The sequence below is a fragment of the Herpailurus yagouaroundi genome, unplaced genomic scaffold (genome assembly GCF_014898765.1).
Source record: "Herpailurus yagouaroundi ecotype Mexico unplaced genomic scaffold, PumYag 185, whole genome shotgun sequence".
Lineage (NCBI taxonomy): Eukaryota > Metazoa > Chordata > Mammalia > Carnivora > Felidae > Herpailurus > Herpailurus yagouaroundi.
The window spans coordinates 5,649,992-5,664,468 of NW_024412416.1; the positions used below are offsets into that span (position 1 = coordinate 5,649,992).

The following is a 14,477-nucleotide window of genomic DNA, read 5'->3' on the forward strand; positions in this document are numbered from 1 at the left end:
TGCAACCCGCTGCCTCAAAGTGCCGCCCTCCGCCACAGGCGGGTGAAAAGCAGAAACGCAAGAGTGTGTGCGAGGCGGGGTGCACGAGGTGGGCTCCGGAGGTGAGTGAGGGCAGGGGACGGCTAGAGGAAGCAAGGGGTGGTGTCCTGGGTCAGCCAGGGTGTTCACAGGCACCCCTCCTTCCCCCTGCAGGCCAGCCCGGCCACCAGATGTGGGGCGGGGCCTCAGGGCTCTCAGAGCCCACTGTTCCCTAGAAGCTTGGCCCTGGGTCCTGCCCTTGACCAGGGATCGGTGCTGGAGAACGGCTCCTGGCGCGGAGGGGGACACTCACGATGTAGGTGCACACGGGGCTGAAGGCTGCTGTGCCGCAGGTGAACAGGTGGCTGCTGTTGAGCGGAAGGAGGATCTTGACGTAGTTTTGACAGTCGCGCTGGGGGAGGAGGGAGGAGGTTGTCAGGCCCAAGCATGCCACCAGGGGGCACCGCCAGGCCCTCACCACCAGTTGGTGGGGGCGGGGGCGTGGTGGGTAAAGCCTCTGCTCTCGGGTGCTCCTCAAATCCCAGAGCAAAAGAGAACCCAGCAAGCAGCCTCCCAGGGCAGGGTAGACTGAGGACCACGGACAGTGTGCACTGGAGGGGAACCCAGGGGCTCCACTAGATCTGTGTTCCGGAAACTTCTCTCCAGCCTGAGAGTGAAGGCACAGGATCCCTCCCTCTTGCGCTGTCTTGGCCCCTGAGGGTCTTCTTTGGAACCTCGGGGAAAACCTCTGGTCCTCCCCACCACCTCGTGAGGAAGCCACAGCCCCGAGCAGGACCCTGGACCCCAGACTGATGGATTGCCTCTGTAAGGGTGTCTGACGGGTGTCTCCGACCAAGCATCCTGTCGTTCCCCCAAAACTTCCTCCTCTCAGACCTCTCCCCCTCAGCTGTTCAGGCTCCAAAGTTCACGGCCGTCAGCCCCCACTCATCCCTCACACCTCCCATTTCCCCACGAGGAAATCCTGGTGGGTCCATCTTCAAAATACATCCAAAATTTGACCACTGTTCACTCCCTTTACTGGTACCACCCCGGTCTGGTCTCCCTCCCTCTGCCCCTGCCCCAAGGAGACCACTCTCCACCATGGCAGCCAGAGGGACTCTTCCCTTCTTTTTTTTTTTTTTTTTTTAAAGTTTATTTACTTTGAGAGAGAGGGAGAGAGAGCAGGGGAGGGGCACAGGAAGGGAGAGAGAGTCCCAAGCAGGCTCTGCACTGACCACGCGGAGCGTGACACGGGGTTCGGTCCCATGAACCGTGAGATCGTGACCGGAGCCGAAACCAAGAGTCGGACGCTTAACCAACTGAGCCGCTCAGGTGCCCCCAGAGCAACCCTTTCAAAACAGATGCCACCATGTCACTCCCCTGCCCAGCCCTTTGGTGGCTCCCCAAACACCTCGCTCAGAGCAAGTCCAGTCCTGCCCCTTCTCCAGGAATCCCACAGCTAACTCCCTCAGCACTGTCCAGTCCTGATGCAAATGTCCCTTTCTTGATGAGCTGTGGCCTGACTACCTGTTCAAGCGGCTCACTTTTGCCTGTTCTTTCTTCTTTTTCACTGTTACATTGCCAGCGTCTGAAAGTACTTGGGCACAGGGGCGCCTGGGTGGTGCAGTCTGTTAAATGTCCGACTCTTGATTTCGGCTCAGGTTGTGATCTCAGCTCGTGAGTTCGAGTCCCACATCAGGCTCTGTGCTGACAGCGCGGGACCTGATTCTGATTCCCTCTCTCTCCCTCTCTCTCTCTGCCACTCCCCCGCTCATGCTCATTCTCTCTCGAAATAAATAAATAAATTTAAAAAAGAAAAAAAGGGGGGGCCACCGGGGTGGCTCAGTCAGCTGAACATCCGACTTGGGCCCAGGTCATGATCTTGTCATTCTCCAGTTTGAGCCCCGCGTGGGGCTCTGTGCTGACCGCTCAGAGCCTGGAGCCTGCTTCGGATTCTGTCTCTCTCTCTCTCTCTCTCTCCCTCAAAAATAAACATTAAAAAAACTTTTTTTTGAACAAAAAAAAAGTACTCGGGCATGGACCAAGTGCTTAATAAGTAAATGTTTGTCAAATAAAAGAAGTCACGGGCAGTCAGGATTTGAACTTGTGTCTGAACTCCACTCTGGTGCTCTCTCCCCTTCACCTTAGCCACCCTCTGCTGCACGCAGGGTAGGGAGGTCTCTGGGAATAGTGGGGAACCCTCCAGGAGAACGCCCAGGCTGGACCAGACCCCATACGCAGTGGTCTGGCCAAAACCCCACCAGGATCTGTCAGCTCTGCTCCATCACGCCACCTGTGGGGGGACAGGACTCCCACCCCACCCAATCGTTGCTCTCGCTGGAAGCTGACATTTATTTGGCACTGATCAGGTGCCAGGTGCCTCGTATGTATCAGCTAGCTGAATCCTCACAGCAAGACCTGAGATAGGTAGGCGTCACTAGCCCCACTTTACAGGTGGAGACACTAAGGCTCAGAGAGGCAAATCTCCTCATTCAAGGTCACGGAGATAACAAGGACAGGGCCAAACCCAGGTGCGGCCGCTTCGGAAGCCGACGCTCTTTCTATCGCAGCGGCTCCCACATCCTCCCTCCGTGCCGGGTCCAGTGCACCTCTCCAGCCTTCCTTCAGCCCAGGTGGCCTCCAGGTACAAGCTCACCTGTGGGTCCTTGCCCTTGAAGCTGCACTGCTGTTTCCTGTCTGCATCTGCGCTCCACAGCAGCTGCAGGAAGAAAGAAGGGGAGTGTGGGAGGGGGAGTGGAGGATGTACGTGCCCAGCACCACCACCCCCCCCCCCCCCCCGTCTGCATCGTCTTCACACCCAGAGGGTCAGTTTTTCTGTTTTCCCCTCTGCCACCCTCTGCCCAGCCTGGCCAGCCCCCGGCATCATCTCACCTCCTGGTACTCCCCGCCTGGCAGGAAGCTGGAACTACTGTTGAGAGCAAAGAGAGCCTCTCGGGCACCCACGTACAGAGTCCTGCCATCCCTGCTCAGCAGAAGGGCCGTGTAGTTGGAAATGTTTTCAGCTTCAAATCTGAGGAATGGCCGCTTTTCAGAACCTGGGAGAGGAAGACAGACATAAACCTGGGGGCCACACCTCCCACGAGAAACCTCTTCTGCCAACCTCTAGGACGGGCCGATCTGAAGGTGAGTGAGCAAGGCAGCACACGGCAAGGGGCTGGGGACAGGGGGTCAGGCTTAAGGGGGAACGCCATTCCTGGACTCTCCAACATTATATAAGAAACAAAGGCACGGAGATGAATGTAAAAGAACATTTATCATGGCACTGTCCCTATGAATGAAAAATTGGAAACAACCTAAGTGTCCAACCACAGGGGATTAGATGAAAACATATCACTATTAATACTCCACTCAATGGACTATTACGTAGCTGGGAAAAAATGATGTCGTGTTAGAAACACCAGGAAAACAAGCAAACAGAAGCATACAAAAAAATCCAGGGTCAGATAGGAACAAACGAAGATAGAGCACGTAACAGAACAAAAGAGAGGGAAGGAGGTTGAACACCCGCCTTTGAGTGGCATCACACCCAAGGAGAAGGATCTACAGGGCACAGCCCACCCCTACCCCTGCAGCGAACCCGCCCCCTGCCCCTGCAGCGAGCCTCATTTAAAATGGCAGAGGGATGCAAACATGGGGCACCGGTCTTTACCTCTTTGCTCCCACTCAGTCACTCGTGGAAGATTCGGGATTTTAAATTTTTTTTTTTTTCAACGTTTATTTATTTTGGGGACAGAGAGAGACAGAGCATGAACGGGGGAGGGGCAGAGAGAGAGGGAGACACAGAATCGGAAACAGGCTCCAGGCTCCGAGCCATCAGCCCAGAGCCCGACGCGGGGCTCGAACTCACGGAGCGCGAGATCGTGACCTGGCTGAAGTCGGACGCTTAACCGACTGCGCCACCCAGGCGCCCCAGATTCGGGATTTTAAATAGAATGTAAATTGTCACTGACCCTGACCTCGGGAACTTGAGTGAACAATAGACACACGGTGATGCTGGCTGCCAGGGGAGTTAAGGGAAAAGTGGAGTCTCTATCTTCTTCTGAGAACGAAGAGGGCCGCAAGATAATGCCAGTGGTTAATGCAACAAGAAACCGAGGCTCAAGTATAAAATTTTTCGGGGCGCCTGGGTGGCTCAGTCGGTTGAGTGTCTGACTTTGGCTCAGGTCATGATCTCGTGGCTTGTGAGTTCAAGCCCCCACGTGGGGGCTCTGTGCAGACAGCTCCAGAGCCTGGAGCCTGCTTCGGATTCTGTCTCTGTCTCTCTCTGCCCCTCCCCCACTCATGCACTGTCTGTCCGTCTCTCAAATATAAAAAACAGTAAACAATTTTTTAATATAAAATTTTTCTTTAGGTTTATTACTTTTTTAGTAACCTCTACCCCCAATGTGGGGCTCGAACTCACGGCCCTGAGATCACGGGCCGACTGAGCCAGCCGGACACCCCGAAGTATGAGATTTTAAATTACAGAAGTAACCCAATACGGTGGTAGAAAAACAGAGGAGGTGAAGGGTAATGGGATAGAGAAGGCCTTATTTTTCTCAGCAGCCAATCAGTAAATTAGACAAGCCAAGAAATAGTGGTGTAAGGCACTTCACCACGTGGAGGAAACCACTGTATTAACAAAAGGTCTAAATGACGAAAAGGTGTCCCTTTCCCCAGGCCTGGGGCTGGGGAGGACGGAGGCATTTGCTGCTTTTCACGGTAAGTACGTCCCATACTTAAAAACAAATTATGTGCACATGTCCTGGATATAAACTTTAACTCTTTTTCATTGTTATAAAGTATGCAACACAAGGAAAGATTCTAATGATCTCCCACCAAGGGAAGACGAAGGTTATAGAATAGTATGCCTAGTTAGATCCCTTTTTTTTGTGTGTGTGGGAAAAATATAAACAGAAAAAAAAAAAAAAATCCAGAAGGATGAACCACACAGGGTGCTGAAAACTGGTATCCCTGGTGGGAGTATAGGTGATTTTCTTTTCCTTTTTCCTTCTCATTTTTTGGATTCTACAACAAGCCGGTTCCTCTTGTGTAATGGGAAAGAGATAGAAGAAAAAGAAAGAAACACACATACCTATCCAACCAGGGTACCGTTTGTGCTTCGAGTGACTCATGGATTTGAAGAGAAATTATTCTAAAAATTCTAAGCAACTGATAAGAAAAGAAAAACAGGCAGAACTCAGCCACCCTGCCCAAGCTCAGGTATCTCCTAACTGACCAGTCGGTTATGACCACGCATGCAAATATAGTCTCGTGAAGCTGAGGAAGCAAAAAATGCAACATGCCAACAAAGCAGTTGTGAAGATGGCTTCACGTGCTTTCACGTGGTGAGTGTTTTTACATACCCCCGGCCTGGCTCCACAAAGGGCAAGAAAATAAAGAAAAGGACACAGTGAAACAGAAACACTAAAATCAGGAGTAGGGAGAACACACACATCTGAAGAAAACATCTAAGCCAGAAAGTAAGGGCATAGTCACATAAGCAGGTCCTGAGAGATCTTCACAACAGCTACTAGGGATGGGGTGCCCATTTAAGGCTGAGCCTCCTGGTGGCCAGGGAGAAAAGGGAAATGAAGTTACCTTGTTCTCACTATCCAAGAGGAGGTACACATAGCAGCCTTTCTGGAGAAACTAAGCTTTCTGCCTCACTACTAATGCTAAAGGAAACCCTCAGGTGGGACGTTCCAGCAAAGCTCATGGGACACGGGATGGATAGCAGCCCGCCAGCAAACGGGATGACGGAGTTCCCAAGGCTGCTCCTCACAATGGCTCCTGGTGAGGGAAGGTGATGACGCAAGGTGGCCAGTGCAGGAACGTGTGTGGCTCTGCAGCTAGGAGTCTTGTCATACAGCAGAGTCTAAACTGGGGCGGCACTGGGAATTCACGGGGTAAGTCCTGCCTCACGTCTGGTGTCCAAACTCTGGCACTGAGACCGCAGGACAGCTATGGTCCGGAGAGGTCAGGGCCTCTCTTTGAACTCTTAAGTCCAGAATCGCCTGAGACTCTAGGTTTTTTGCCTCAAATGCCCAACTCCTCATCACTTACCAGCACTCTACACACTGGGAGACCCAAAGAAAGTTTCTAGTCCTAATCCCCCAGTTCTCCCAACCATGAAATTTCCAAACGCAACAGGGTCCAATCATGTGGCTTGTATTGTGCGGTGATGAGCCTTTAGGAGCCTGACATTTCCACGCTCTGCTCCTAGGAAGTCACGCCGGTAAAGGGACCCCTCCCACTGGCCAGCAGAGGCCTGCTCCCACTCCCAGGAGGGTGCAGAGTCGCCCAGGTCTGACCTCCAGGTCCAGACCTGCCCCAGAGGTGCTGCCGCCACTGACCTGGGATGGCCTGAGAACGTGCATTTACGAATCGACTCCCAAAGACCATGAAGGATACCACGTAGGTCCCCTGTCAGGCGGCGTAGGCGGCCTGACCTTTAGCGGTCCCCTACGTTTCATGGGGATAACAAAGAAAATACAACCCCCGGCGGTCTCACGAGGAGTCAGAGAGTCGAGGGCAAACATCTTCCACGTCCCCTTCATGGTTTTCTGAAAGCAAGGGCTGGCTCAAATTTGCCAACGCTTATCTGCCCTCCCAGGAGGCTCGTTTCCCGCGGGCGGGGCCTGGAAGTCTACGCAGGAGGCTGCGCTTGGAATCCGTCCAGAAACAAAGACACCAAAGGTCAGAGATAAGGTTGCCGTCCAGGTGGCAGCTCGGCCCCGCTCCGGCCTGGAAGGGAGAGGAAATCTGCCAAGGGTCACGTAGACAGAGCGCAGCCAGGTCGGAAGGACAGCCAGGGCGCCAGCTGCTCGAGGACCCACCGGGCTGCACCTCCAGTCATGTGAGGAACACGGTCATGGAAATGGCAGACAGAAAATGCCTTGACATGTGGGTGAGGGGCCCCCTATACTATCCATTCCCCTTCTGGGCATTCTCCTCCTTCGTCCCCCGCCCTGAGCCTCTCACACTCCAAGTCATGGCGTCCTGAAGGCCTTGCTTTCTGACGACCTCCCACTTGCCCTGTGGACTTCGCCAGGGCTAGTCAGTGGGGCTGCCTCCCCAACTGGGAGCCTCGACGAGACAGAGATGAAGAGGACAGACTCAGGGGCGCCTGGGTGTCTCAGTCAGTTAAGCGCCCAACTTCGGCTCAGGTCATGATCTCACGGTTTGTGGTTTTAAGCCCCACGTCAGGCCCTGTACTTCCAGCTCGGAGCCTGGAGTCTGCTTCCGATTCTGGGTCTCCCTGTCTCTGCCCCTCCCCTGCTTGTGCTCTTTGTCTCTCTCTTGAAAATAAATAAAACGCTGGGGGGCCGGTTATATTATGAAGGCCAGATTCTTGCCACAAATAGTGTAGTTTTAGCTACAGACTAAAGTCTGCTCTAGTATTAGTAAGGGATATTATTTTAATTTAGGGGAAAAAAATTAAAAAGAGAAAAATAAATAAATAAAACATTTCTGGGGCGCCTGGGCGGCTCAGTCAGTTGAGCGTCCGACTTCGGCTCAGGTCACGATCTCATGGTTCATGGGTTCGAGCCCCGTGTCGGGCTCTGTGCTGACAGCTCGGAGCCTGGAGCCTCCTTCGGATTCTGTGTCTCCCTCTCTCTCTGCCCCTCCCCCGCTCACACTCTGTCGCTCTCAAAAATAAAGAAAAACTTTTTTTTTTAATTGAAAAAAGAAAAAAAAAAAGTACAGACTCAGGACTCAGAGACCTGGGTGCCAATACTGCTCCTGTCACATAGGAGCCACCTGCCACCAGGACAAGCCACTTAACATCTTGGAGCCTCACTTTCCTTATCTGGAGAATGGGGATAATAACCCCTTTCCTCATAGGGTTGTTACGAAAAGAAAGGAGACCGTGTGTGTAAATAAATAACAGACATAATAACCCACGTCTACCGAGAGCTTTACTCAGAACAGCCCTGCACACGTTAGCCGAGTGTTGGCACGGCGTCTGGCACGCGATCAACACCTGAGTGGGTCAAAACCAGAATCCAAAAGCCCTGCAGGAAAATCCAGCCCAGCAAGAGCTGCCAGAGGAGCAGGGCTGTTTGGAAGAGTTGGGCCTCCCTCGTCCTCGAGGGTAAAAACAACTCACACGGGGTGGTTTCTAACCTAGGTCTGTCGCGGTCACTTGGGGGTCTCACCAGGGACCAAGGGCTCTGTAACCGGACCGGTGGACGTGTTGCATGCATGAGCTGGTTCCCGCCCAGGTGCCTGGGGTCACCTCCAGAGTCACCGCACAGACGTCTGTCTGTGTGGGCCCTGCCTGGGCTTGCCTGTGTGCATGTGTGTGTGCGTGTGTCTGCACACCCGACCACAAGGCTTGTCCGTGCTTGTGTGTTCGCTCCGGGCTGCTTTTGGTGTAGAGGTGACTGGCAGGGTGTTTGTGTTCTCCTTTCCCTGGAAGCCTTAACCATACCTCAGGGTCAGCCTTAGCTTCCAGGCTGTTCTCTGTGTGGCAAAGAGAGCGTCCCGTGTGCTCTCCTCGGCCGCCTGTGCTGCTCAGACATCTTCTGCGTCCTCTAAGCAGCGGGCTAGTCCAGGACGTAGAAAGCTGGGCTGCCTGAGGCTGTGGCCGGTCTCCCCGGACAGGGTGAAACCTCTCCATCCACCCCGGGCAGGCCCGAGCTGGTGGCTTCTCCAGGACTCCGGGAAGGTAGGATGCTGGAGAGGGCACGCTGGACGGGGCCTGAGGGAACTACCTGCAGGGTCCCCGCTCCCCTACCCCTGGGGCTCTCAGCAGGAAGTGATGCTGGAACGACTCAGCCCCCAGCCTCAGCTAGAGTTTCTTCCCTTCCCTGTGACTCAGCCGGAAGCCTGGAACTCTCTGAGGTGAGACGGGAACAGGGTTCGGCCCCGTCCCCACCTCCCCACCCAGTCCAGCCAGCGAGCTGCAGCAAGGCCATGACTCAGAGCACCACCCTGTCTTTCTCTCCACGGTGGCTCCTGGCACCACAGCTGACGCTGACCTGGCCCTAACATCCTGCCCTCCACAAGCCCCGGCAGGATCAGGCCAGGGGACACCAGCTTCTCTGCGGAGTCAAGAGCCGGGAAGGCGCCCCCCCTCCCCCCCCCCCGCCCCCCCAGTGCAGGGAGGTGGCTGGCTGCCCCTCAGCTCGAGTCACAAAGTCCCCAGAAGGGGTCCGGGCTCCGGGCAAGTCTCCGAGAGCCTCCTAAGAGGCTCTGCTGGAGCATCTCCTCCCCAAGACGTCACACTGGACCCTTGGACCCGGTTCCAGTTGTACCAGCGGGGGCACCACCCCTAGGGCGGGAGCGCTGACTCTGCAGCAAACTGGGGCATGTCCAACGCCCTGGATGCACATCCTCCCTCCCTCCCTCCACACCGCCCGGTGCTGTGCCAGGGCTGCCTGATGGACTGGAAACGGAGGGCCCAACCGCTGTCACCAGGCCAGTGCCAGGGCAGAGTCCCCAACCAGGGAAGGATTACTCTCAGCAGGGGAAGAGGTGTCGTGTGCCAAAAGCTCTCCTCATGCTGAGGAACTAAGAAAGAGGTAAGGAGTCAAGGGAACCCAGCCTAGAAGCATCCCATGTCCCTGGGGCAGGCACTTAGGGAAGCCCACTTCCCAGATGGCCACTGCTGTGGCTTCAAGCGAGTAAGCCAAGAGCTCCTGCCAGAATCACCAGGTGGCCCCTGGCCCCTCCCGGCCGCGCCCCCCCCCCGCACCCCCCTTGGACCCATCTAGCCACCAGAGCCCTCACCCAGGACCTGTCTGAGCTGCCATCACCTGGGGAGCTTGACCTCCGCCAGGACCAAGGTCAGCTCCTCCAGGCCTGGGCTCGGGGACCGGCTCTTCTGGAACACCCCTCTCTCCTGACTGCTCCAGGGTCCGCCTTCCTCCTTCTGAAGAAGCTGGGACCACCAGGTACAGACAGCCTCAATCTCCCACTGCCGCCCCATCTCCCCAGAGGCCATGTCCTGTGTCATCAACCTCTCTGCCTCTCAGAAAGCACATTTTTTTCCTTCAATATCCCTCCTAAAAATCTTCGTGCCTCCCTCCTCCCTGTCGCGGCCAAACTCCTGAAGGGAAGAGCTACCCAGTGTGCTCACCTCCCACTCACCCCTTGACTGGGAGCCAGGCCTCAACCAGCTCCACGCTCGCCAGGGCCCAGTCATCACCTCACTGCCGAACCTCAGACACTGAGGGGGCACGGCCTCCGCAGCCCCCCGGCCTCACGGAGGTCCCCTGTTCCCCTGGTGTCAGCCACACCGGCCTCAAGGGTCACTTCCTGTCTCCCTCACACTCCTTCTGGGTATCCAAGAGCTAATTTCCTGGAGCACCTACTAAGCATTTCAGACGGATCAGTGCATGAGATCCTGGCAAGGCTGTTGTGACGTCGGTCTCACCACCTGTGGCTTTCAGATGAGGGTTACAAGTGATGTGACTGGCCCGCGGTCAGCCGGTCACAAAGAGTGTGGAGCTGGGATTTGAGCCTGGGCTAGCAGCTCTAGCGTTTGTGTTCTTAACCTCCCTTCAGCCCCTCCAGGGTTTCCTCTTGAATGTTCCTGTTCCCTGGGGTCTGCCCTTGGCCTCTAGGTCACACAACCACACCCATCGCTTCAACAACCCGGACGCTGGCAACCCCCAAATCTCTCCACCCAGGGCAGATCTTCTTCCAACACGCCAGAGGCCGCTGTGTGGGAGCCCCGCCGTGGGCACCGTCCACCACTGCCCCCTTCCAGACGCACACTTGGGCCTGGCGTCTTGTATCTCTGTGGGCATCACTCACCCAGGGGAAACCCGGGCAGGTTCCTTCCTCCCTCTCCCATGGACATCTGATCCATAATCGAATCCTGCCCATTTTGACTCCTCAATATTTTCCAAATCTATCCCCCTTATGATCCTTGCTCCCATGGTCCTGGACCAGGCCACCACCCTTTCCCACCCAGGACACAGCAGCCCAGCCTCCATGCTGCAGCCAGAGGTCTCTCTGGGAACTGTCACTGTCCTGTATAAAACCCTCAGCTGTGCCCCACTGTCCAAGCCCCTAATCACCAGCCCTCACCACGTCTCCTTCCCCTGCTGCAACTCAAGGTCCTGCGTCTCCTCTCTCAGCCAGCCCCACCGCCTGGAATGCCCTTCCTTCTCACCAACTCCTTCTCTTCCTATGAGACTCAGCCGGGTTTCACCTCCTCTGGGAGGCCTTCCCGAATCCCCCGCTGGGCGAGGGCCCCTTCTCTGTGCCCATCATTTCCTCTTCCCACCTCTCAAGGCTCCACCGGTCACATCGTTTGCTGATGGGCTTTCTGCGCCGGTCTCCTCCACCAAGTTGAGAGCTTCCTGAGGCTCAGGACGGTCTTAGTCATATTTGTATCATCTGTCCAGGCAGGTAAGGCCCAAGCTGTTCAATGAACATGCGACTGAACAAATGACTGACAGAATGCTAAGATCCGATTCAGGGTACTCTGGTCCAAGGAAAGGCCCCAGATTCAAAGAGGGGAGCCTAGAGGTCCTGAAGCCTCTCGCTCACAGGAGTGCTGTCTGCGAAGCACTTGCCCCTGCTCTGCCCCCTCCCCAAAGCACTGACCACTCAGTCCTGCAAGCTCAGGGCCCGGACAGAAGTGTGGCGGCTGAAAAGTGCCACAGGGAAACAAGAGAGAGGTCACAAGGGCTGCAGAGGGAGCCTCGATGCCCACGTGGGAGCTCTGACTTTCATCACTGACCAGCTGTGCAATCCGAACAGGGACCCGCCGTCTCTGACAGGGAGCCCTCACCGCGGCTGCTGCAAAGACCACATAAATGCAGCACGTAGAAGTGCCGAGCCCTGCTCCCAGGTTAGGGGGTCACAGTCAGGACTGACCCTACCCGTGCCCCCAGCTCTTCCTACCGTCTTCCTTCCTCCCCACCCCTGCTCTGACTAAACACCCAGCACCCTGGCCACCTCAGACGCCCACTGATGCAGGAAAGAGGGGACGAGGGCAGGTGGGGCTGCAGCCGCCTGGAGGCAGGAGTCCCTCTGACCAGGTGGCTCCAGCTCAGCCCCGGGTGCATTTCGCTAACTGGAATGCAGGCCCAGCCTTGCCGGATCTTCAGAAGAGCTGGAAAATTGGATTTTTACTTAAAATGTCCTGAGCTTTAAAGATCAGCACTAATTAAAATTTCCTACAACACTTGGAGGCCAAAGAAAATCTATCTCCAGGCTGGCTCTGGCCTGCTGCCCCCCGCCCCCCCCCGGGTTGCAAGCCGGGGGGGGGGGGGGTGGCGGGCCCCCCCCCCCCCATCTCCTGCACACAACATTCCTGGCCAGGTGTGCTAAGCAGGCTGTACTTGCAACTGTGGCCACGCCATCAGGGGCTCAGCCCGGCCCCTTGCTCCCATCCAGGGAGTGACCTCAATATATCTCTTTACCAGATGGAAATACATAACCTATCAATTATTCCAGGGCTGAGCCTGGGCCATTTTGCTGCTTTTGTACACTTCACAACTGAAATACGAGGTGCTGTTCTAATGGAGAGAATGTGGTTCTCGAGTCAGAGAGCTGTGGCCCAAGGCTTGACCCCAAACCTTTCTAGATGTGTGACCCTGACGATGTGAGTTGGCTTCTCCAGGCCTCAATCCCCTCATACGTGCGAGATGGAACATTACCACCTCCAGAGCCCGGCACACAGCGGGTGCTCCGTCCTGGGAGCGTTCATCAGTGGATGAACAAGGCAGGCCAGGAAAGAGGGGGGCTCATTTGGCCCCTGCTCAAGAGTTATGATAACATGAGGGGTTTCTGTCTACCACCCCCACTGAAAAGCCCTCACCATGGGCCACCAACCTCTCCGGACCCTACTAAATGTCAAAATGGTCTTTTCAGAGGACCCATGAGTCAGACCGGAGAGATCCCATGGAGAACAGGTCAGATTCCAGGGGGGCAGAGCCACATGCCTTGGACAAAATACTTCACCTCTCGGAACCTCAGCTGTCTTATGTTATAAATAGGGATAACATCACCTATTGTGTAGGTGACACAAGAAAACTAAAAGCCCGGTGCCCACAGTAGCTCTATACTTATTACCTTCCACCTTCCTCTAGGCACTAAACTCTGCAGCATACACACGAGGACGCCAGCTGTGCCACCTGAGGGTGGGGGGTGGTCCTGCCCCATACCGTGGAGATGGTCACATAGGAGTGGCAGCTAGAAGATGACCAGGGAGACTGCACAGGGCTAGGCAGAGAAAACGCTTGCCTGTGGCTTTGAGAATGGCTGGAGATGGAGCGGAGCCTTTACGGGACCTCGGGCGTCTGTCCCAAGACAGCTACCACAGTGTAAGCCACGCTCCATCCTGGACAGAGGGGGGCCCGGCCGGGAGGACAGAACGCAAGGAGGAGGGGTGGGGAGGGGTGGGGAGGGCTGGGGAGGGTCCGGAAGAAGCTCCTCTACCCACCAACCCCCATCAGGGAGGGCCCCATCAGAGGCCTCTCGGCCAATCCTGAGATCCTGGGCACCCATGGCGGTGTGGGGGTCGGGCCACGGCCTCTAAGAAGGGGACAAAGGAAAAGAGTGATTGACAACCTAACCCGAGTCCAGCCTTTTCTCCAGGCTCTGCGTCATCCTGCCTCCCTTGTGTGGAGGATGAACGTGCAGGTGTCTCCAGATGTGCCCCCAAAGTTGTGCAAGCTTAGAGTTTTGCTGGGCTGGCATACAGGCATTGCAACACTCTGCTGAATGTGGGTTATGCACAGGGCAGCGTGGAAGCGGTGAGGGGCAGGGGGCAGGGAAAGGTGCGGTCCGGCCCCAGGCAGGGGAGGTGCTCGGGGCAAAGAAGAATTTCAAAGAGCTGAACCAAGACACTTGAAAAGTGCACCCAATTCGGCAGGAACCCCCCGGCCCCACACCAGAGGGTAGGATCTGCACTATCCCATCCCCTGGCGAGGATCTGCGTGTAGGCCGAGCGCGGGGTCAACCAAATTGATGCAAATAACCTCACCAAGCAAGGCAGGCAGGGAATTTCCACCAGAGAAGAGAGGCCGCTACCTTCTTACCGGGGACACAGCACGTGCCAGGCATGGTGCCAAACGCTTTCCACACGTTATTTCACGGAATCCTCCCAGAGCCCCGTGAGGAGGGTCCTGCCGTTACTCCCAGCCTGCCCCAGGTGGTGCAGTGAGGAGCCAGGCCAGGCTTCGAGGCCGGGCTATTAGCGCCCATAGTTGCAGCTCTTTCCACTTGGCTCTGAAGGGCCATGAACACGCCAGGCCACAGGCCACAGCTGAAGACAAACGCTCATGTGGAGCTGAGGCCACATCAAGGAGGGAGGCCGGTAACCGGCTGGCAGGACTCTGATAGCAGCCTGCACCGGGGGGGTCCGCTCCAGGGTCAGAGGGCAAATGACTGATCTGCGCCAATGCCCAGTTCCTCAGCTCAATGGCGTTTTGTTGAGCGCCGTCTGCAGGCCTGTGGCTTTATTTATTTCCAATCTGGTTTGGAAACACTGT

At 55.9% G+C, this 14,477-nt stretch overlaps 1 protein-coding gene across 2 annotated transcripts in view; it reads right to left on the reverse strand.

Annotated features, from left to right (window-relative positions):
- SEMA4B (semaphorin 4B) overlaps nucleotides 1-14,477 on the reverse strand; it is a 39,718-nt gene that overhangs the window by 8,200 nt on the left and 17,041 nt on the right. For both annotated transcript variants that reach the window (XM_040493643.1, XM_040493644.1), the window contains exons 3-5: nucleotides 2,911-3,074; nucleotides 2,675-2,737; nucleotides 332-430 (exon numbers count right to left, since the gene is read on the reverse strand). In XM_040493643.1, the coding sequence (XP_040349577.1) occupies nucleotides 332-430; nucleotides 2,675-2,737; nucleotides 2,911-3,074 (326 nt within the window). The remainder of the gene's footprint in view (nucleotides 1-331; nucleotides 431-2,674; nucleotides 2,738-2,910; nucleotides 3,075-14,477) is intronic.